Genomic DNA, 23388 nt, shown 5'->3' with positions numbered 1-23388 from the left:
TTAAACATGTATCAAATACTAAATAAATATTAGTGATTGGATTGTCTACAAACACATTACACAACATTCTTTAAAGAATTCATTGAGAGTTTTAAATCTAAGTGCTTGGATAATTATATATTTTTAATATTAATTGTGTGGTTTTAAGTAAAATTTTATTATGCTTAGATTTTGGTTTGGATGGTCTAAAGACATCTCATATTTTCTTAGTAAATTTAGAAAAAATTTATATAATGTGTGAAATTGTTAGATAATTTAAATGTTATCGATGAAAATAAATAGCTATTTGGAAGGAAAACAAATTGTGGATTATATATATATATATATATATATATATATATATATATATATATATATATATATATATATATATAAAGTTTTATCTTATAGATCAACAGTGACATCGGATTGATTAATTATCCAAAATGTTTTACATATTATCAAAAGCAAAAATTAAGAAAAAAATACGAAAATATTAAAATCAGAATTCATTGCCTTTATTTATGAAGTGTATTAAAATTTAAATAAGTTAAATATTTACAAGTTAGTAAATACAATAGAGAAAACATCTTAAAATTAAAAAATAATAAAGTTATTATTTTAAAATATGAATTGAAAGTAGCTTGTAAAAGATATCAATTAATAAGGTGAGCACCCTCTCCATTCGATAATTGAATCAAGTCGAATTTTTTATGTTAGACTTGAATTTTGTGAAAAAAAAAAATTGTTGTTAGAAGTTGACTTATTTATTTAAGAAAACATAGTTAAAAACTTATGTTTGTGCTGCTAAAAAAATAAATTCTGTAATTTATCTCATTTATTATAGCTTAACTATTTTTTTATTTTTTGTAAAAAAATTAATTTATCAGCGTAACTTAGTAAGTATTTGAGTATAACACATTTAACTAATGATGAAAAAAACGTAATTATGAAAAATTCGAAAATTACAAACTATCTCATTTTCGTAATTAAAATATATATATATATATATATATATATATATATCATTTACTATTACACATGATAAAGATCAATAAAAGCTTCGTCATCAATCTTTTGTCGAAAATTTATTTTTATGCTAAAGAAACTAATAGCGGTCTTATTTAGATAAATTGAAATAATTTATTATTAAATTAAAAAAATTGAAAAAGTAAATTACTTAACAATCCTTAGTTTCAATTTTGAATGCTAAAAGTACGAGAGAACAAGGGAAGTGGGACCCACAAAAAAAAAGTAGTGCATGCAGAACTAAAGAAACGAAGACGTAATTTCTAATGGAAATCTGAAAAAACTTAAGAAAGTTTCTTGAAATTAGTAAGAAATGTTGTTCATCAGAGAAGTAGAAATCGAAGAAACTAACCAATGTTATCATAGTTTTCGAAAGCTCACTCAATTTCTTGAATATTCTTGAAATCGAGAGATTGAAAAACCTTGGCATAGTAGCAGTGGAAGAACGAAGGAGAAGAGGGGTAGCATAACGACGCCGTTGAGGCGGGAGCCGGAGGAGGACGCGCCTGAGTTCCAGAAGGAGTCGACGGAGTGGCCAGCGGGGGGAGGAGGCGAGGGCGGGAGGCCGTCGCCGAAGAGAGAGTAGTCGAGGAAGGACTGGACGCCGTGGACGGCGAGGGAAGGGGTGGAGAAGAGGTCGGGGTGGGTGAGGGGAGTGTGGTCGAGGGAGAAGTTGGCGGGGGAGTTGTCGGTGACGGAGATGGTTTTGGCGGCGAGGAGGGTAGGGAGGCGGGCGCGGCGGGGCAGGAGGAGGAGGTCGGAGAAGGGGAGGCGCTGGGGGACGACGTGATAGGGGAGTAGGAGGGGATCCGGCGGAGGACGGTCGAGGGCGGCGTCGCGTGGGATGAAGAGGGTGGCGCTGAGCGGAAGGAGGGTGCCGTTGGCGGAGGAGAGGATGGAGACCCAGGCGCTGAAGTCGGTTGCACCTATAAGCGCATCGAGAATGTTGTTGATTTGTTGTGTTGGTGGAGAGGGTGTTGAAGATGTGGGGTCCACCATTATTAGAATGAGGATGAAGAATATGAGGTTTTGCATGATTGTGAGGAAGATGGTGTTTCTTGGAAAAGAAGAAAGAATAAGGGTTTTTCATTAACCATTTAATCATATTTATCAATAAATCTCTGTTTAGTTCCCTTAACAAAAATGGAGCACTCAATTTGTGTCTGTATTTCATTCTATTTTTTCCCACAAATAGTTAATACTTTTAGCAAGAATTCAATGCAACTTCTCAGATACTTCTTTATTTTTTCTATCCATCTTAGCAATTTTCCTTATAATATAAATTTATGGTAAAATCAAATGTAAGTTAAGGAAGTGAAATAATCATTCTAATTGAAAAATAATAATAAATGCCTAAAAAACTTTATCTACCTTTTTCTTTCTTATTTTTCTCTACTGTATCTGTTTTTATCACTTATATAATTATATTTCAATGAACGTACTCGAGTGTCTTATCTTTTATTTTCTAAGGGATGGATTGAGTTCATTTTGGTATTTAGTTTTTTTAACTACTTTCTATATACCTACACTTATATAAAGAACGATTTTTTATATACTCTTTTTTATGTTCACTTCCTTTTTTTTCTTTTTATTTAAATTCAGCTGACTTTTTAAATTTAACTGGTTTTTTTTTAATTTAACTATTTTTAAAAATTAAATATATAAAAATCATCTATTAAATAAATAAAAATTATTTACAGAATAATAAAAATTATCTATAATTAAATTGTAAAAATTATTTATGTTTATTTTTATAATTATAATTTTATTATTTTTGTTATAAAAAAATAACACATGCATTACATAAATAGAATGTTAGTTTTTAATGTGTTAACTTCATTTTTCAGGAAGTTATAACTTTATTTGTCGATTAAGAATTGGTAGAAATGTAAAGATGGGTTGAAGTCATGGGTAAACTCGCTTAACCTATTGAAATATGACAAGGTTGAATTAGCTTTCAACTTAAATAACCATACTCACATAATTCATCAAATCAAGGCGTTAAGAAAAGCTTGAATTAGGTTAATCCAACATACTGTATTCTTCCATATATTATTTAGCTAAACACGTTCAGCTATACATTGTTTTGTCTTCCAAAAGACTAATAGTTACCAATTAGACCTTATTAAAACTTAGAACAAAAGCAAACTAAATTTTATTAATTGAATAACCCAAAACATAATTTGATGAAATCAATTTTGCAAAGGATTGAATTATTATTTAAACAAACTAATCACTTAAAAACTCTGTAAGAAAGGTGACCCATCTCATCATTAAATGAATTCAAATCAATTACTTTCTCTAATAAAATATGAGATTTAAAGTTTCAATTTATAAATTCATCTTAGTATTGTAATTAAATGATTTAATCTTTCTATCAGATTAAATCTATTAAAGTGACATTGAGTGGTCAGATGTCTAATTTGAAGTATTAACATCACACGTATAAATAAAAAAACATGTGAAAAAAAAAATAGCTCTCCTCTTATTACCTGCACTGCATTACACGCAAGAAAACAAAATATTTTTATACAAAAACCAATATATACTGATCAATTCAATTTACTCGTCAAATTGAAATAGGTTCATCAACACTCCTATAAATAAACACATATAAGAACACAACCAGAGTTTAAGTCAGATCGTCTTCATCGAGGTCATCTTCTTCAGCAGCATTCTTAGCCTTTAATGCATTCACGTCACCTGTTGGAAGTTTCCTCGCAAGCCTAATGATCTGCAGACAATGCACTCCAAAGTGTCATGAAAAGTTAAGTCCACATATATAAACTCCATCAATAAAAGTAATAGCATCAGTAGCTACTGGTTAAAGATTGTGTATGTCGCATAAAATTTGCAAACAGTTGATAATGGCAAAAATAGGATGTCAAACAAGGGGCAGGTTAAAAAAAGAGGACAGGTGAAAGCATAGAAAGAAACAACAACAGCTGAAACCATGAGAAGCTTCATGAAAAGTAATGTTTTCTTGTTATGAAGATGGCCACTGAACTGACAGATTGTGTGAAACAGTACGAGAAGAAATGTTGAACTGAGTCATCATCAAAGTAGTTTACAGATGCATTGTGCTCCATGGGCTATAGGAGGATACAGATAGAGTGAAGAAAGAAACAATGTTCAGGACGTACAATAAATAAACTGAGGAGACTCAGGTTGTATGTCAAGAACCGAGGCACCTTGGAACATAGGACGGCCGTATTCCTCAGAATTGCGAGAGTAGAGTTTACAAAAAAAAAAACTCTGAAGCCAAGCCAGGAGTTTTCAGAATAGACAGCAGGTATCAGCTGTTTCCCCCATACATTTACTTTGGCTCTGGTAACCTGGTTGATATAAAACTAGTTGTCTTTCCCCCTTTTACAATTTACTTTGGATCTGGTAATTTGGTTATGCTATCAAACAAGTCTAACGACATACTGTTTCCACGAATTATACATTCAAGGGTTAAGAGATTTTAAGCAAAGTAATGTACGGGGCAACAAGATCATCAAGTTACTATAGCAGGTAACCCTTAAAACCAACCGGAAAATAAAAAAACTGGATTAAATCTGGGGTTTATTTAATTTATGGATTCAATAAAAGGAAAACCTAGTATCAAGACAACAAGCCCTCAAGTTTCTACGGCTAGATTGTATTCATTATGTTTTACATTCACTTAACTCTTGTTCCATAAGAACTCATGTTCTAAATCACTTACCACATGGTCAAGATGTGAAATACCACTCGACTGAGCAATACGTTTGATTTCTTCAACATCTCCATCTGTGTAGGCAGCAAGTAGCTTGCTAGCACAACGATTCTGGTCACTTCTGAGAAAAGCATCAACCCTAGAGACACCACAAACATTTATTATGCCCTTTAGTCATCAATTTAAAAAGGTCTCCATTTTCTAAAAGCAGAAACTTTACCGTGAGTTATGCTAGGAACTAGAAAAACTTAGTGGAAATAAAAAGAAAAAAAAAACAATAGCAGGGACATCAACAAAAACAATGATGACAAATTCAAAGCTATAATGATCCATATCACACTGTTTGAGTTTGCAGCCACTTAGCAGAATTACAAGGAGTCAGAAACTTACTGAGAACAGTCATTATAGCACTTCTCAGCTTGCTTAAAGTCATCAGCATAAAGGTAGATAACAATTGCACTGAGATACGCCTGCAATATGACAAGGAACATGAGAAGTTTATCACAAATTAATACATTAGAAATTCTGCCTTCTACTGTCTGACACAACTCTCTTATTTCTAGCCTTGGACCTGGCCACATAAACATGTGGAATAAAACCAAGCACAACAGGAAGAGTTTCAAAGAAATAATTTAGTCAACAATATTCAAACAAAGGAAGCTAATCCATTGCCTTCAACTTGCATCAAAGTTTCCAAGTGCTAATTCGTATGTTCTTAATACAAGCAGAATGATGAATTACAGTGCCCGCTGCTCTGATTCTAGATATTTATAATACATCATGCAGTGCAGTTCTGGAGAATCTAAAAGATTATAACAATGCTAAGCACATTTCATGGTAGAGTATAACTGTGTCCAGACTAAGGAACATGAAATTTAGCCTCAGATTTTATTAGTGAAAGGATTAACTTGGAGAGGTGAACCTAAAAAGAAACACAATGCATGCAATCTAAACATCAGCTATTAGTCCAAAACCAACTTGGTGTAAAAAATTTAAAATATTATTTTACTTAGCTTGTTTTCAGTCTTCTTTTTTGTTTCCCTTTAAGGTTCATTTGACCCAATTTTTTGACGTTAAATCTACTTTTAAGTTCTCTAAAAATTGTTTGACAAACTTTTAAGGCTGTCTAACTTCTTTTAGATTTTGTTCACTTGAATGGATTTGGGGGAGAGTAATTGAATGAATAGAGGATTTGAAAATAATTTTTTTTTGTTTATTTAAATGGATTTGGAAATAGGTGAGAGTGGATTTGGAAATAATTTTGTTTAATCTGTCACATCAATCAAATCTTATATTAATTCTCATAAACGTTGCTTCCAAATTCACTTTCACTTACATCCAAATTCACTCAAATAAACAACAACAAAATTTATCTTCAAATCCTCTCAAATCCACTCAATCACCTCTCCCAAATCCATTCAAGTGAACAAAGGGTTAAGGAGGAAAAATGCCAGCTAAACACACTCTTAAACTTTATTTCGGTTGTCTTCTTTTTCTCTCAAGGATTTCTTATTCTCATACTTACAAGGTTCCAGCATATCTGTTCAGAAGGCCTCTCTATTACCAGTTATTTTCTTTTTGAAATCTCTGATGATAAGATATGATTTATGATACAGAATACAAGAATAAAAATATTCCAAACCTTGCTCTGGCTATTGGTAGCATTACACTTGTCAGCTGCCAAGCCCAATCTCAACATGAAAGATGCTGCATCTGTATATCTGTGCATTAAGAAAACAAACCCAACAAAATATGCAAGTCAAAATAGAAGAATTGAAACGTTCAGAATTTGCACTAATGAAAACAATCTCTGTATTAACATTATGCAAAAAGCATCAATTTAGCTTCCAAAAGTAGTGGTTTCTGCCTAACTGGTTGACATATTTCTTTTTATACAAAAAGAAAAAAAGAGAAGGTTTTCTATAAGAATCCCTCCTGGGATGAAAAAAGGGGAAAATCAACCAATAGAGTTTCCCAATCCCTATCTATAAGGGACACCCCTATTAGAAGATCACAAACTTTACATCAACTCGAAACCAAATGACTAATCTTCTCCTAGAGAAATTACTCATTCAAAGAAATCTCAATAAAAGATGTGCACACACATAGCCAACTGCCCCAAACATTAGCATAAATTTCATATTTACCCAAAAAATTGCTTCTTTACTTCTACCAAAACAAGAAAAGGTAATTAACAAGAGCTGGTCCAAGAATCTAGAGCTCATCCTAAACTCCAAAAAACTCAAAGTGCCAAAAGAAGTGTTGAACAAAGAAACTACTATAGGAAAGAGAAAAACAATATGCAAGTGCATAAAGAAAACGATAAGCTTAAGGTAGGAAGTAAAGCGTGTTGTGACCTCCTTTGAATGCAAGATAACACTTGAGAATTAAACTGTAAAATAATTCTAGAGGGCTTGATTGATCCCTCTCATAATATTCTATTTATAAGAATAAATCGATACAAAAGTACATGATAAATAGGGTAATCCTAGACACAATATAATCATGATAAATAGGATAATCCTAGACACAATATAATCATGATAAATAGGGTAACCCTTGACACAATATAATCATGATAAATTAGGATAAATATCCTAACAATAACCATTCAACTCTTTCATAAACTATTTTTACATCCCAATAGTATGTTGTGGGTGTCAGATGTGCTTGGTGTGGTTAAACAAACTTCTAGTCTTCTTGATTTCCTGTTTTTCATGTTATTTTAGTAAATGTCTTAGATTAGATATTGATTACTTGTTTCAGTTGGGTGTGAATTCAAAAAGTAGAGGTGGCCCTCAGCTTAGTTGAAACCAGAGTCTATCTTGTGAAAAATCTTCACGTCTCACAAGTTTTTTTTTTGTGATAAATGTCTTCATTCTAGACAGATTTAGAATTCAGTCATAATAAGTCTTCTTTTAATCAGTGATTTTTAGAATGAAGAATGAAGTATCACCTAAACCAACACCGTAGAATTCCTAAGTAAGCTTTTCCCAAACTCGGCATTGTAATTCACAGCACCCAAACTGCCAAATTGTCCCCATTATGTTCCTTTATCATCATTGCTAGAAAGTGATTGGAAGCCTTACATACTTAGAAACTCCAATTCACCAGCTCTCCAGACCCCGACTTTTGGGCCTTAAATTATTTATCATTCTATTTCAATTTGATTACAACATCTCAATCACATTTATAATACATCACATGCAACAAGTTGAACATTAATAGGCATGAAATTAACAGAATGTAAATATAAACATTTCTGCAGGATAATGACATTTATGGACATGGTAGATAAAGCAGATGCAAAGAGCCTTTTACTTAAGGATCTTGTAGAGTAGGGCTCCTCGTTTAATGAAATAGTAAACTCGTTACATTGTGCTTTTTAAGAGTCAACTATAATATTCAACTATAATATTCAACTATAATATTCAACTATAATATTCAACTTATGCTGTGTCAGCAATGCCAACATACAAAAGTAAAACAAATCAATGGAAAAACAGTGGAAGATAAGTTTCCTTCATACTCTAAGTACCATCAAAATGTAAGGCCTCAACTTTTAAGTTCTAATAAAACTTACTTTTGAAGTTTTATATAAACATTAGCAGCAGCACGATATAGGTCAAAGGCCATTTGTTCTCTTCCATCGTCTTCAAGAGCTGTACAAGCATCTGTATATAGCTGAATCGCTTCTTCAGGCATGCTATCTTCCAAAGCACTACAGAGAATGGGGAAGGTATTATGAAATGTATTGATAGTGATGAAATGATATATATAGACAGTCATACAGTATTGTATATACAGACGTAATATATGCATTGATTAGTGTTTTTTTACATACACCATCTCCATTCTGCTGAACTGCAGTACATAATGAGATAAATATGATATGAAAGTCATTATGTGTTAAATTTAGCAGACTTGTACGCATGACTTCTAATATTTTCTATTGCCTCCAACTAAGGTTTTGCTTTCAGTAGCCATTCACTGAAAAAAACTATTGATGTCAACTCTTCCTTAGTAGAAAGATAAGGTATTAAAGAGAAAAGGGGAAGGAACATGGCTATGATTAAAACAGCAGGAAACATGTTGAGAACTTGAAAAAATCATGAAAGTAGAACCAATATCATATATGAAATGGAAGCCCTTTAGACACAATCACAGCAGCTCACCAAAGAGAGGCCACATAAAAATTCATCCCAAAGCAATCCAAATGGGATAGAAGCAGATTTTCAAAAGTGACTAACGCTTTATGAATTAAACATTTTTAGCCTTCTATATAAACAACTAAAAAAATGTATAAAAGGACTCTAAAATACACACTATCTTAGAAAGTAAACTTTATGTATACCTCAACATCGCAAAACCAACTTGTGAGATAAGGTTTGCACCCACTTATATAATATAATTTGCTCATATTTCTGGAGAATGTGGAACCTCCAACACATCTTCTTACACAGAAAACTAAACAACTCAAGCATAGGACTACATATTTGTCAATGGTCTAACAATAGGCACAACAGACGTTGCTAGAACAGGCTGTAATATCATATTTAAAAGTGGATTTTATGTTTAACTCAGTCTCATAAAACCAACTTAAAAAGTGATACTTGCTCCCACTTATATAACTATGTAAGAAAATAAAGAATTTACCAATAACAATCACACTGATTACGTTTTCATCTCCTTTATTTATGATGATCAAACTCTTTTAAATAAAGAAATAAATATGTTAAAAATATTTTCTCTTAATCACTATGGAGATGTTGAGGATATTTTTATCTTCGTAATCCGCTATTTACATCACACTACAACAATGTTTTAGCTTCCTATATCTTCACAAGGGATAGACGTAAGCTACTGTGTACCACTCATTAGGGCTTCCACATTATGAATTTCATAAGAAGTTGGTGGCAAGTTAGTTAACAATAATAAAAACAATAACAACTAAAATAAAGCATAGAATTTTGTTGTAAAGCAACGGGGTAAAGGAAACAATCTATTTACCGGGCTGCCTTTGCAAGGGCATCTGATGCAGGTTGTGGTCTCCCACACTCCATGTACAATTCAGATGCCTTTCGATAGAAGTCCCCAACTTCCTGCCAATTACTTAGATCCTTTGCCAAAGCTGCGGCAGATTCCATGTGCTTAGCTGCATCCCAAGGTCTGGTTTACTTGTCAAGGAAAGACATAGAGACAGATTAACATAGTGAATCTAATAACACTCTATAGTATAGTAATATTTTTTTCTCCTTTATGGAATAAAAGGAAGAAGGAAACCATAAATCATATGATATAAGGATACGATGAAAGCATCTCTTGTCCTTTTGAAGCTTTCTCATATGCTATTTTGGCTTTCTCATGGTTCCTGGCAACTCGAAACCCATTAGCTGAAACAGAAAGAGTTTATCAGATTCCCATCAACCAATCTTGTCTCCAAAATTTCCTTTAGCACCAAGAATCAAATATTAAGGAAGCTTGAATACTTTACCTGCCTGCTCATAAAGAGCAGTAGCACTTTTCCAATCCGCACTCCACCTCGTGAGACTGAGTGTTGTTCTGCATTGAAAAATAAATATAAGGTAGCATACATGGAAAAAAAAACGTAAGTACAATGCCCTGGAATCAACGGGCTTAATCACAAATAAATCATATTGAGAATAAGAAGTACAGTGCAGTGAGAGCTTATTCATTCACACAACTTAAAAACAGAATCAAATTAATGAAATCCACAAGCACAAAGGCACTCGATCGATACCAATGTCATTACCAGTATGATTTCAACATCATTAGGACAAATCAACCTAAGAAACAGAAATTGTGTGCTGCTGTTAAAACAACTTGTTTCATAAAAATTAAAAAAAAAAAACATGGATTACATAAGATTGGTGCAGAGAAAACGCAGACGATTCAAAATTTAAATCTATCAGCAGCGAAATCGACAATGCATTTGAAAATGAAATTGCTAAATTGATTTGAAGAGAAAAGAAGGAAAAGAGAATGAAAAGAGAAGATGAACATACAGCTTATCAGCTTTGGCTAGCAACTTGTTGGGATCAGAAGCCGCCATAGTTGGTCGATTGCGTGCTTGTGTGCGTCTTCTGCAGTCCCTCCGATTCAAGTGTGCGAGCGAACTCACCCTGCTAACACGCTTCTTTGGGTCCACCCACAACTTACCACGTGGCTCGTAATTAAATAAACAAAAATAAAATATTGAGCTCTTCGGTCCTATAACAGTTTAACAAATTTCATGCAGAAAAAAAAAATTTAACAAATTTTGTTAAGAGAATTTAACCAATTAAAATATTTAATTATTACTATTTCATTCTTTGAATGTGTAAGTTAATGAGAATATAAAAGAACCGACATAATATGATTTAGTACTTGTTGTGTAAGAAGAATAATTGATTTCTAAACTTTACAATTCATCCTCATATCCACCGTACTAAAATATAAATTAGTGCCAAAGTAGATGTCAAACATTACAATTTAATGACAAAATGATTTCCAAGAATTTAACAATGAGATACACTTTTAAGGACAAAATCAAATTTGTTGAATTTTTAAAATCTAATATACCACTAGTTTGTATATTTAGATGGTGATTTATTATTTATTATTTTACATTATTATTTAATTAACAAGTAAGCTGGACTTACGTGATAAAAAAAGATTTAATTTTACAGTAAGTTAGATTTATTATATTATGATAGGTTTTCGCTATCAATACTTGTCATAAAAAGTTTTGTATACATTAGTAATTGATAAACTATGAGAATTATATTTATGTAATATTTTTTATAAAAATAAAATTCAAAATTACATTATAGTTTACATAAATTATAAAAATTAAATATGTTTTTATTCTTTAACATTCAATAAAAATTACAATTAGTTCTTTTTAAAATTTTGAACTAATCTAGTTTTTTTACATGAATTTAACCTTTTTAACCAAATTTTATTAAATTTATTTTAAGTTTTAAATGTTTCAACTAACATTGAAAAAAAAATATATCAAACAATATAATAGAGGTATTATTTTTCTTTTTAACCCCAAGGGAGGTTTTTCTAAAGCTCCTATCCTAAAATTATATCAAATATTATTATGAAATGTTTTTGAAACATCAAATAAATTTAACAAAAATTTATTAAAATAATTAAATTCACACATCTTTAAAGTTGAGGGACTGACTTGGATCAAAATTTTAAAAATGAATTAATTTCGATTTTCACTTAAAAATAAAAGAACAAAAACATATTTAATCTAAATTATAATTAACCCTTACAATAATATTATTTGTAATAATAATAATAATAACAATAGTTTTTTAACTTAATTTCTACTAATCCCATTTTATTTCAGTATATTTTTATCAATTTTAACTTTTTTAATTATTCACATTTTATTTTAAAATAATTTACACTAATTATATTTTATTTTAAATTATTTTTTATGAACAAAGATAAAATGATAATCATCTAAATTTTTTAATTTATCAAACTCATCTCATAATTCATTAACTTTCATATATATTTTCTCCCATTTTCTTTTTTTCTTATCATATTTTTCTCAATCCAAACTTATTTTTACCTTTTTCTCCTTTCAAATTCATTTTTCTAAACTTATCTTTAGAAATAAATTAAGCTTAACTTGTAACATCCCAGATTATATAGAAGCATATAACATAGTAAGTCCACGTTTAAATAAAAGAGAATAGATAGAGTAGACTGTAAACAAAGTAGTTAAGCTTACAGTCATCCCAGAATAAGGCATAATTTAAAACTTAAACACAAGTAGAGTGTTTCAAAAGGATAGGAATCACCGGAAAAATCCTTAACAACTAAATAGTAATTCAAAATACAAGAAATACTAAGAGAGTCCTAAAGAGACTAAGTCGCAGCATCGCCTTCCTCTAAAGCCTGCTCTAGAGGCACCTCATCCATCTCTGCTCACATCCAAGTGGATGATCATTGCAAAAGAAAGCATACCCAAGCAAACACAAACACACAAGCAAGGGTGAGCTAGATATAAAAATCATGTTATAACAGTCATAGGCAACATGCAAGTAAAGGCGAATATACTATACTATACAAACATGATTGTTGCACTTAAACTTGACTCGTCCGGACTTAGAATGATTGTCGAGTTATGGCGGGTTATGCACTTGTGGTGGCTTCTACTGCTTTGCAAAGCCATTGTCAATGGGTTTCACCCTACCACACTCATGAGGTTAATCCGTTATCATTCACCTTGGGCCATACTGGAAGCACCCAAGACTAGAGGCTACTCCTCACCACATGGTTCAGTCATCTCTACTTGAGAATGAAGGACCATTGGAGCGTCAGGAAAACCCCCAAGACTGAGCTACCATGCAAATCATTCTAAACACACTGAAAGGGCACCACCATGTATCCCCCTTGAGGATCATGGAATTACGTCCAATACTAATATTTTCCACTTTAACACCAACATGTTAACGCATACATAAACCCTTAAAGAAACTAGAACAATTAAGTAATATGGCATACTGGGATAAATAGGAATATAGGCCGAACAGAAAACAGCAACCCATAATGGGCAAGATCGAACACCCTGTGAATGGTGGAGACCGAACGGAATCTCACTTCCCAAAGGACAGGACCGAACGGTCCATAAATTGTAAGATTGAGGAGTGACCGAACACTATTCAGGACCGGTCACTGAGAGAGACCGAACGCTACCTGAGACCGAACGCTACTTAAGAGACCATCCACTAAGACCGAACGCTACCAAGACCACCCACTAAGACTGTACGCTACTTAAGAGACCAAACTCTCTTTAAGAGACCGAACGCTACCTGAGACCATCCACTAAGACCGAACACTCAACAAGACAGAGCACTAAGGTTGAACTCCACTTAAGACCGAACGCTAAGACCGAACGCTCAACAAGGCAGATCACTAAGGCGAACTCCACTTAAGACCGAACGCTAAGACCGAACGCTCAACAAGGCAGATCACTAAGGCCGAACTCCACCTCAGACCGAACGCTAAGACAGACGCTAAGACCGAATGCTCAACAAGATGGAGTACTAAGACCGAACGCTATTTCGACTGAATCGCTAAGATCGAACGCTCAGCAAGTCAGATCACTAAGGCCGAACTCCACCTCAAACCGAACGCTAAGACAAACGCTAAGACCGAACGCTCAACAAGATGGAGTACTAAGACTGAACGCTATTTCGACTGAATCGCTAAGACCGAACGCTCAGCAAGACAGATCACTAAGGTCGAACTCCACCTCAGACCGAACGCTAAGACAGACGCTAAGACCGAACGCTCAACAAGACAGAGCACTAAGGTCGAACTCCACCTCAGACCGAACGCTAAGACAGACGCTAAGACCGAACACTCAACAAGACAGAGTACTAAGACCGAACGCTCAACAAGATAGAGTACTAAGACCGAACGCTATTACGACCGAACGCTAAGACCGAACGGTTATTAGTTGCGAAACTGCATAATTCTGCAGAATTATGAACAACACCTAACCCAACTATTCCTAACCATTTTTACTAACTTCTAACACCCTTAATTCTTGTTTTATACTTGACTAAACTCATCTAAATGGTTCTGAACATTCCTACTACCATTCTAAAGTGATTAAGATCAAGTTTTGTCTTTTGAACATCAATTTTCACAACTTAAGGACCCAATTTCGATGTTTACCACTTCTAACATATTCTAGTCCAGTTTTATGATCCTAACAGGTCACAAATGACTTGCCTAAGATGTCCCCACAGCCCAATTGTGCCCAGAACCCCTACTTCCCAAAACCACTACCTCACTTCCTCTCAAGTGACCCCAAAACACTACCAGTTTACTCAAAATAGTGCATACATCAAACATATCAATCTCAAATATCACCTCAGCCCAACCAAATCCACAGTCACAAATTTCCAGCATACAGTTCATACAGCAAATCTTAGAAACACAATTTCAACCCAAACAACATAATTGCACGAAGATCAGCACATTTTCACATTTCATAATAATAAACTTTAAGAAAACTTAGCTCTCCTTACCTTGAAATTTCTTTGCTCAGCTCTAAGAACAGCTCTTAGAGCTAGAATGAACGGAGGAAAACGTAAAGGAGTGTACACTAGGCACATGCAACTTGCCCTATGTCCCAAACAGTGGAGAACAGTGAAGAGCTACTTGTAAGACCCATGAAAAAAAAATATATTTATAATAGTAAATTTTAGCATTTTATTAGTAATAATAATTTTAATGGATAGAAAATGTAAATTTTTGGATATAAAATTATAGTAATTCTAGAGGGAGAGCTTCAAATTTTTGATAACTTATTTAGGATTTTTTTTTTTAAGAAAAGTGAATAGTGAATAGTAAATAGTGAATAGTGAATAGTGAATAGTTAAAAAAAATATATTAAAATAAATTGTGGAAGAGAACACTCCACGTAGAATTAATCATTCAGAGATAAGAATGGTGAATAAAAAATAATTTTTGAATAGTAAAAATGAATAGTAAAAGTGAATAGTAAAAATGAATAGTAAAAATGAATAGTAAAAATGAATAGTAAAATTTTTTGGCTATAAATAGCCAAGGGGGGGAGGCTGAAGATTTGCACCAAAATTCTAGAGAAATTGTGAGAGAAGAGAGTTGGAGGAAATTCTAGTTGAAGAGGGGAAATTCTGGAAGTTTCCGGAGAACGGTTTGAGAAGAGGAAACTAAGTCTGGAATAGAGGTAAGGGGAGCTAACTTTGAGTATTTCCTTTTGTATTATCTTGAGTCTGGAATATGTTATATTCTGCTTTTGTCTGATCTTAAATCTTGAATATGGAGTGTTTGGTTTCTGTATGATCTTGAAATTTAAATAAGAGTATGCTTCTCTGATGATATCCAAGTGTGATAGTTGTAAAATGTGATGTTGATTATGTTATGCCATTTGTATGTTATTAGTTGTTTATTTTTTATTTTTGGAAGGATTAGAAGTTGTCTAACCGGCTCTGCCAGATTCAACTTCTTGATTCCCCTAAATTTTTATATTAATATTATTTTGATGGTAATGGGAGCTAATTATTTTTGTATGAATTTATTTTATAAAATATTTGCATATGAATGTTGAACTGGTGTGCTCTTGTGAAACTATTTTATGACTTTTATTATATTGGGTATGATAACTGAAACTGTGAAATTGTACATGTTGTGATGTGATGAATTTAATCTGTTTTGAATGAGTTTGTTGGCTGAAATTGATCTTGTTGGAAGGTCTGAAGTAAGGGTTCTGAAATAGCTTATATATGGGTATTAAATAGATGTACAGATATTGTTTGAGGTTGCTATGAGAGGAAGTGAACACATTAAAATTTGGCATTTCAAATTTAGAGCATAAGAGAACATGGTAGATAATTTAAAGAAATCAATTGTTAATTATTGAGGGCCTTTCTTTGTTGGTAGGATAGAGGAACCTTAAAAACCTGAGTTGGCACATCCCTGATCATAGAGCAGCCCTGGCCTGGTCCAGTCAGTTGTGACTAGTCATATGTGCTGGCGTCGAAGGTGAGTTTGATGCGTTCAGACATCTGGGTCCTCTCCGGTGACCAATTGGGGTAAAAAAAAAATCTCTACTAGGATGAAAATAAAATAAAACAAGTTGATTGTAGATGCATAATATTATCATGGTAAAAATTTCATATATATTTTATTTATCATTACATTGAGCCCAGACTTTAATATGTAGTTCCTAAGATATGTTGATGTATTTTGGTTGATCCATGATCTTTGTTTGGTGAAAATATGTTGAGTTATACTCGTTATGGGCAAAATGAGTTTATAATATGAAGCATGATATCTAGCAATATGTTTAATTTATTGATACCAAAACGGGTTATTATGAATTCATGATTAAAGAATGAACATGATTGAGTTAGGTGGATAAGAGGGTATGAATTGTTGGTTTTATGAAATGTTGGAGTGGATATGAGAAATCATTACTTATGAAATGATGTTTACTACCGGGAGTAGTATGTTCGAGTTATACCATGAGAGTTTGGTATGAGCAAAGTGACACCTGAGGTTTATGAAAGCAGGCAGAAAGTGGTCTGACCATAAGGCTTTGACATAAACATATGATTCGCAAGTTTTATAGAAGCAGGCAGAGAGGGGTCTGACCATAAGGCTTCAGAAAGTAAGACATAGTATATAAGTGAGGCTTAAGGAAGCAGGCAGAGAGCGGTCTGACCATAAGGCTTCATGAGTAAGCATGGTACACTTGTAAGATTTATGGAAATGAGAAAGATGATTTTGATAATGATGAATTAATGACATCGGAATAATGATATTTTATCAATTGCAGAAATACATGATTATAATATTTTTATTACAAGTTTAATGATTTTATGATATGGTTGGCTTACCCTTATTTGTTTGTACTATGATCATATAACTCATGTTATATGTGATTAGATAATGTTGCAGATGCGGTTGAAAAAGCTTAGAGATGAGAGAGATGCGGGGAAAAACTTTCAGGGATTTTTGTAAAAAGAATAAATTTGTATTGGGAAGATTATGTTGTGTAAAACTTATAAGTTGAAATTTCAATGGTGAAGACTATATTGTTTAAAGTTTGTAAGTTTGGTATTGTACTTTGGAGTAATTGAAATAAAGTTTGATTGTTTATATGAGATATCAAATTAATTTAGTCTCTACTATCAGTAATACCCTTTAAATTATTTGGGTGTTACATTATGGTATTAGAGCAATGGTTTTCGAAAGTATTTTGGGACTATGGGGAGTGAAATTATTATTCTTAGTAAAACTATTAATGGTTATGATGAAAATGACTATTGGAGGAAATTGATATCATATGCTAAATTGTATTGTTATCTTTTTGAAGAAATCATTTAAACTCGACAAAGATGCAGCAACAACAAGTTGATCAAGTACCTCAAAATCATTCTAGCGTGAATGACTTCTTAAGGCATGATCCAACTAAATTTAATGGGGAGGCTACTCCTGATGAGGCTGACTCTTGGCTAAGGCAGAACGAGAAGATTTTTCGGGTAATAACTTGCTCAGAAGAACAAAAATTAACTTATGCATCATTTCTTTTGGTGGGTGAGGCTGAATATTGGTGGGAAAGTATGCAACAGTTGATGACGGTTCATGTGTGAGGCTGTGAATTGGGAGAACTTTAAGATAAGGTTCTTGGAAAAATATTTTCCAAACAGTGCAAAATTTGCAAGGGAGGCGGAGTTTCTGACCTTACAACAAAGAAGGTTATCAGTACAAGAGTACGTAGTAAAATTTAATTATCTCTCGAGGTTTTATACTCAGAATATCACAGAAGAATGGAGATGTCGAAAATTCGAGGGAGGACTAAGGCATGAACTGAAGAAGGTACTTATGCCATTGGAAATACAAGAGTTTCCAGCATTGGTAGAGAAAGCCAGAATGATAGAATTGTTGGAGTTTGATCCAAGTAGAGTTTCCAGACTTGCAAAGGGAGAATCTTCAATGAAATTCAACAAGAAACCTTATGAAAAACCACAATTATCATATCGAGGATAATGTTAAAAAATGTAGTAAATACACTCTCATATTAAGTTTTTTCTTAAGACTATTTTGTTAAAAAGTTATCATCATAAGAACTAATTTAACATTTAATTATACTTTTATAACTAATTTGGCATTAAATAATAAATTTTGAGACCATTTTATACTTTTACATCTTTAAAATAAATAAAAATATAGTACTTTGTATTGATGTTTTTATAACACTTTTGTTAATTACAAAAACTCGTTTTATTGAAAGAATTATAATGTACAACTATAACACTTTTAAAATGCACCTAATATGTAACTTGTTAATTTCGTCCTTCTAAAAATTTAAGTTGGTGTAATTTAGGAAAAAATTATAAATACGTAAGCACGTATATATATATATATATATATATATATATATATATATATATATATATAGTCAAACTCATGAGTAGCACAATCCTAAAAAGTAGGTAGCAAGTAGAAATAGCATGAAAGATGAATCTCAAGAAGAAAAAACCCATTTTACCCTCAAAATTTCTTTGTGGAGAAAAAAACCATCTTCATGTTATACTCTTCGTCTCCTATAAATCCCAGTTTCGTTGAAACGTACATGAACTCAAACATCACATCATGACTCCAATTTCACCAACCTTCAACTGATGATCACCTTTGCTCTTGTGCTACTCTACACCAACATTCAGATTTCATTTGCAAGTCGCTGCTTGTTACTGCATAAAAACAAGCTTCCAACAGATCTACCTTCGTTTCCACCACTATTCTCAAAGTCTATAATTGAAAATGTTCCCAACCCTTTATTACCAACAATACCGTCATTTCAACAACCAGTTGGTGTGCTTCTCAACCCTCCTGCATTTTCACTTCCAATGTTGCCACCTCTCCCCAAATTGCCTCCTTTGCCATCTCTTCCTCTTGTGCCTTTACCACCAATTATGCCTTGCTCTCGTTTTTCACCATCAAGATCTTCTTCTTCTGCCTTGCTTCAACCAATCCCACAGGGAGAAAATGTTGCAAAGCCATGAAATCCAACTTCAGCTAATTGAACTCATTGGTGAAAGTAGATTAAAGAAACGGTTAATGGTAGCAAAAACCTTACTACAATTACTTTACCATTATTTTTTATGTGATTATTCTCTTATTAAATATGTCATCTTTGTCTATTTGCAGTGATCTGACATTTGTAAGATAACTACATCTTACAAATAATTACGCGTTATTAAATGATTTAATTTTTATATTTTGTCAAAATGATTATTTTTGTTAATTTAACACGTAACATACGAAATTACCATAACAAATTAAGGAAATATAAAAACAGTATATTAAAATATATCATGAATTAGTTTAAAATGAAATAAAAATAACAGTATATGTGGTATGTAGAATTCAATATCTTAATAATCTCGTAATTCAGAATTACATTGGGAGATTAAAGGTTTATTTTAAAATAAAATAAATATAATTATGATTTTCAAGATATTTCAACCATTTACTAACCAAGCACAGAGGGTTTTCTGTCTCGAACTCAGTCTTCATTACTCTCTTTACTAATGCTTCAGTTCTGTCTAACAGACAAAATAACTATACTCAAATCAGAACCCTTTAATAATTTTATTAAGATAAGATGCTTATTAACAAAAGTATTGCATAACTTTTTATTTTTCAAAAGTTTTAAAACAAAAATACTGAAAAGCAGTGTAATTTTAAAACATATAAGAAAAAAGTTTTTTTAACCATGGTAGTTTATAGTTGATCCATTATAATTAATCTATTTTACGAATATATCATCGAATTGTTAAAAAAAATTGTTAAAATATCATAATTTATTTGAGAACTTATTATAGGGACCGTTCCCATCGTTATTCTTGGCAAATGAGTAGGGTTAAATATTAAGAACTTAAAAAAAAAAAGATTAATTATAAACTTCATAAATAAATTAAAAGAAATATGATAAAGCCAACACAAACAGAAACATGTTTTATTCAAAAGACATGAACACATAAAACTGAAACATGGTTTGTTCAACACACGTGCTCTATTCTGAAAATAACAGACATAAACCAAAACACAGACACCATGCACACAATCGCTTAAAAACATATGAAGGAAGTAGATTTCCGTGCATAATCAGGTAGGTGGAGAAGGTGCAGAAAAGTGAGCACGATGAGGGATTGGTACAGGAGGAAGTGGAAGTGAAGGTCCTGGCCATGGTAACCCTGGAACGTTTGGTGATGGAAGTGGAAGCGATGGAGGTGGGAATGGAAGAGGAGGAAGTGGAATTATGGGTGGAAAAACCTGGTTTTTATCATATTTTTCTTCTTTCTTTTCCACTTTGTAGTTGCCTGTTCCATATGCTTCTACTATGTGATGATTTTCTCTATTTTCATCACTAGTATTACTCTTGAGATTCCTTGCACTACTTGGAACAACTTCACTGTTCATCACTGCAACCAAACAGAACAAAAGCACAAGATTAGAGGCCATTTTCAAAACTGGCTTTGGTGAGTTGTGTTGCTATAGAAAACATGTTATAGAGGCATATATATATGTAAGAAAAAGTAAGTTAAATAATAAAATTGTTACTTTTAAAAGAGTTAAATGATTTTATTTCTCTAAATAGTGGATTTTAATTATTATAGCTTTTTGTTGAAGTTTTTTTTTTCTTATCTTTAATATTACATGACTAGATAATTGAGTAAATTTAACCTTATTGTTAATTATTTTTAAAATTTTATTTTCATTAGTTGTTAATGAAAACATATAATAGTTTTCCTTAAAGAATTTATTGACTGTGGCAGAAGAAACTCATATCAAAATGTTCAATGTTATCCATGTACATTTAATAATAAGTAGTGAATATTGATAATTGCATGCACGTTATAAGAGAGAATCAATTGACACGATAACACCATTCTGAAGGTTGCTGAAGAACCTAGATGGTTGAGAAGAATGCCACGGTGAGGAGACAAATTCACTCACCATAATTAATTAATTCTTTAAGAAAACTAGTGTTTATGTATTCTTTTTGTTAAATATATTTTTAGTAAATTAAATAAAAATTGAAATTAATTTTTTATAAAATTTTAGATTAATTTGTTTTTTCAGAATTACATAAATTTATTTTATTTTAATTAAATTTAATTATAAGTTTATTTGATGTCTCAAATATATTTTTTAATTAATATTAAAATAAAAAATAAAAATATGTTAAACTGTGTAAACAAAAATATTATGTATTTAAAATATTAAATAAATTTAACAGAATTTAATATAATTAAATTCATTTTTTTAAAACTGAGGAATTAAATTGAACTAATTAAAGATGAACCGGTATTCCTTTTAATTATCGATCGAGAATTTATCCTTAGTCAAGTTATTTGAGTTGGGAAGTACACTAATTAAAATTCATATGGTGTTTAATAGTACTACTAAGTGTTAATTAATAGGTTTTAAATGAGCATTTAAAATAGACATTAAATAGGGATAATAAGAAAATATGATGGTATGTAGCATTTGACAGAAATGATTAAATGACCGATTGTAAAGCCATGCATGTAAGGCACGTACCAAACCCTGCTTCCATGGAACATAGTAGTATGTGGAATAATTTTAACTTTTTACTAATTTTCTTATTATTTAAATTAAATTAAATGTATTAATATTTAGAATACTGAGTATTTTTATTTTATCTAATGTCTGTTTTATAAATTATTGTGAAATTTAATAAAATAATAAGATGAATTTTATCGGCGATGTAATAAGAAGATAGTGTAACTAAGTTTCTTTATAATTAGGAGAAACTGCTTTTTCTTTCAACATAATGGTTATATTTAACAAAATTTGTTAAATTCTTATAATAGTTAATTGAAATAGAAATATTGATTACAAATTTACTCCTTATAAGTGGCAAGTTTTGTAACTTTGGTCTTTAATTTTTTTACATAACTTTAATTCCTTGATTTTTAATATTCCATTTTAAATTTTAGGAACATGTATGTCTACTCTTAACGTTGACTACTACATAAATGTATTTGAATTGATGATTGGAAAACTAAATTAATGAATATTTTAATTCGATAAATATGTAAAAATGAAATGAAATTAATAAAAAAAATAATATATTGAATCATCGTCAAATTGTATTTGTTGACAAATTTTGTGTCTAAATTAATAAAAAAATCATTTACTCTAATCCTATTACCTACCGTCTAAGATATATATATATATATATATATATATATCGCATTCGTACATTGTTATGAACAACGTCTCATTAAGGTTTTATTCTATCTTCATTCTCACGATCAATGCTTTGGTGTTGTGACGATTCCATGATTTGAGAAATTTATTCTCACCCAAAAAAATACATATGCATTAGTCCTATATTTTACCTTTTAATTTTAATTTGAATTTCTAAGTTTATAAGATGAACACACTTAATTAGTAAATATTAACCTAAACACACAATGTTTCTAAAATATATAAATGGACTACGTTACCACCATAATAGGGATCATGGGAAGACGTTAAATATATAAGTTATCGCCATAATTTATTTAAGCAACTATAAAACTAAAACTATTTGAAACTAAATTTAGATACATAGGAATTAATTACATGTACAAAAATCTTGAAATCCCATAACATCCTTCCTAACATTACAAGAAATTAATTATGTATGATTAATGTAAATTTCAAAACATGTGTTTAAACCTGTTCAAGCGAAAATAATATTTGTAAAAGTATTTATTTAGGTTTGATAAAATAGTAACCATATTTTTTTACGTATTTTTATTTCCGATAAAAACTAATATTACACGGTTCATGTAATATTACACGGTTTATTTAGGTTTATATTTTGATTTATTTATGTTTTAAAATTTTAATTTTATTTATTTTTGGTGGCATTATATTTTTCATTGATGAAAAGAAGTCTGTTTTTCATTGATCATGTAAGAAATATTTATGTTTTGATTTATTTAAGTTTTAAAATTTTAATTTTATTAATTTTTGGTGGCATTATATTTTTCATTGATGAATAGAACTCTATTTTTCATTGATAAATAAACTTGATCGGGGAGTAAGCGTTATAAATAAAATGGGATGATAAT

At 31.3% G+C, this 23388-nt stretch overlaps 2 protein-coding genes across 2 annotated transcripts; both read right to left on the bottom strand.

Moving 5' to 3' along the window:
* Positions 1-1340: 1340 nt before the first annotated feature.
* On the bottom strand, positions 1341-2043 carry LOC148203294 (FAS1 domain-containing protein SELMODRAFT_448915-like). The gene has a single exon (XM_088106341.1). It carries the CDS (start codon positions 2041-2043, stop codon positions 1390-1392), a length of 654 nt encoding a protein of 217 aa, XP_087962467.1. The 3' UTR covers positions 1341-1389.
* A 1427-nt stretch (positions 2044-3470) lies between these two features.
* Positions 3471-10883, bottom strand: LOC124847278 (gamma-soluble NSF attachment protein). Its single transcript, XM_088105942.1, has 9 exons — positions 10735-10883; positions 10203-10270; positions 10017-10101; positions 9719-9877; positions 8292-8429; positions 6351-6429; positions 5099-5178; positions 4718-4847; positions 3471-3742 (listed from the first exon to the last, which is right to left on the bottom strand). Exons 1-9 carry the CDS (start codon positions 10779-10781, stop codon positions 3641-3643), a joined length of 888 nt encoding a protein of 295 aa, XP_087962068.1. The 5' UTR covers positions 10782-10883; the 3' UTR covers positions 3471-3640.
* Between the last annotated feature and the right edge of the window lie 12505 nt (positions 10884-23388).

This window comes from Vigna umbellata, chromosome 2 (assembly GCF_029865625.1).
Source record: "Vigna umbellata cultivar VRB3 chromosome 2, Vumbellata_1.0, whole genome shotgun sequence".
In the NCBI taxonomy this organism is placed as follows: Eukaryota; Viridiplantae; Streptophyta; class Magnoliopsida; order Fabales; family Fabaceae; genus Vigna; species Vigna umbellata.
The sequence above is the reverse complement of the archived record's forward strand: the minus strand, read 5'-3'. Positions and strand labels throughout refer to the sequence as shown.

Excerpts from the sequence above, each read along its gene's own strand:
- LOC148203294 (XM_088106341.1), bottom strand. The coding sequence starts at position 2,043 with ATGCAAAACCTCATATTCTTCATCCTCATTCTAATAATGGTGGACCCC.
- LOC124847278 (XM_088105942.1), bottom strand. The coding sequence starts at position 10,781 with ATGGCGGCTTCTGATCCCAACAAGTTGCTAGCCAAAGCTGATAAGCT. Across the intron at positions 10,271-10,734 it reads CTAGCCAAAGCTGATAAGCT|AACAACACTCAGTCTCACGA; the intron begins GTATGTTCATCT and ends TTTTCAATGCAG. Across the intron at positions 10,102-10,202 it reads TGCTCTTTATGAGCAGGCAG|CTAATGGGTTTCGAGTTGCC; the intron begins GTAAAGTATTCA and ends TTTCTGTTTCAG.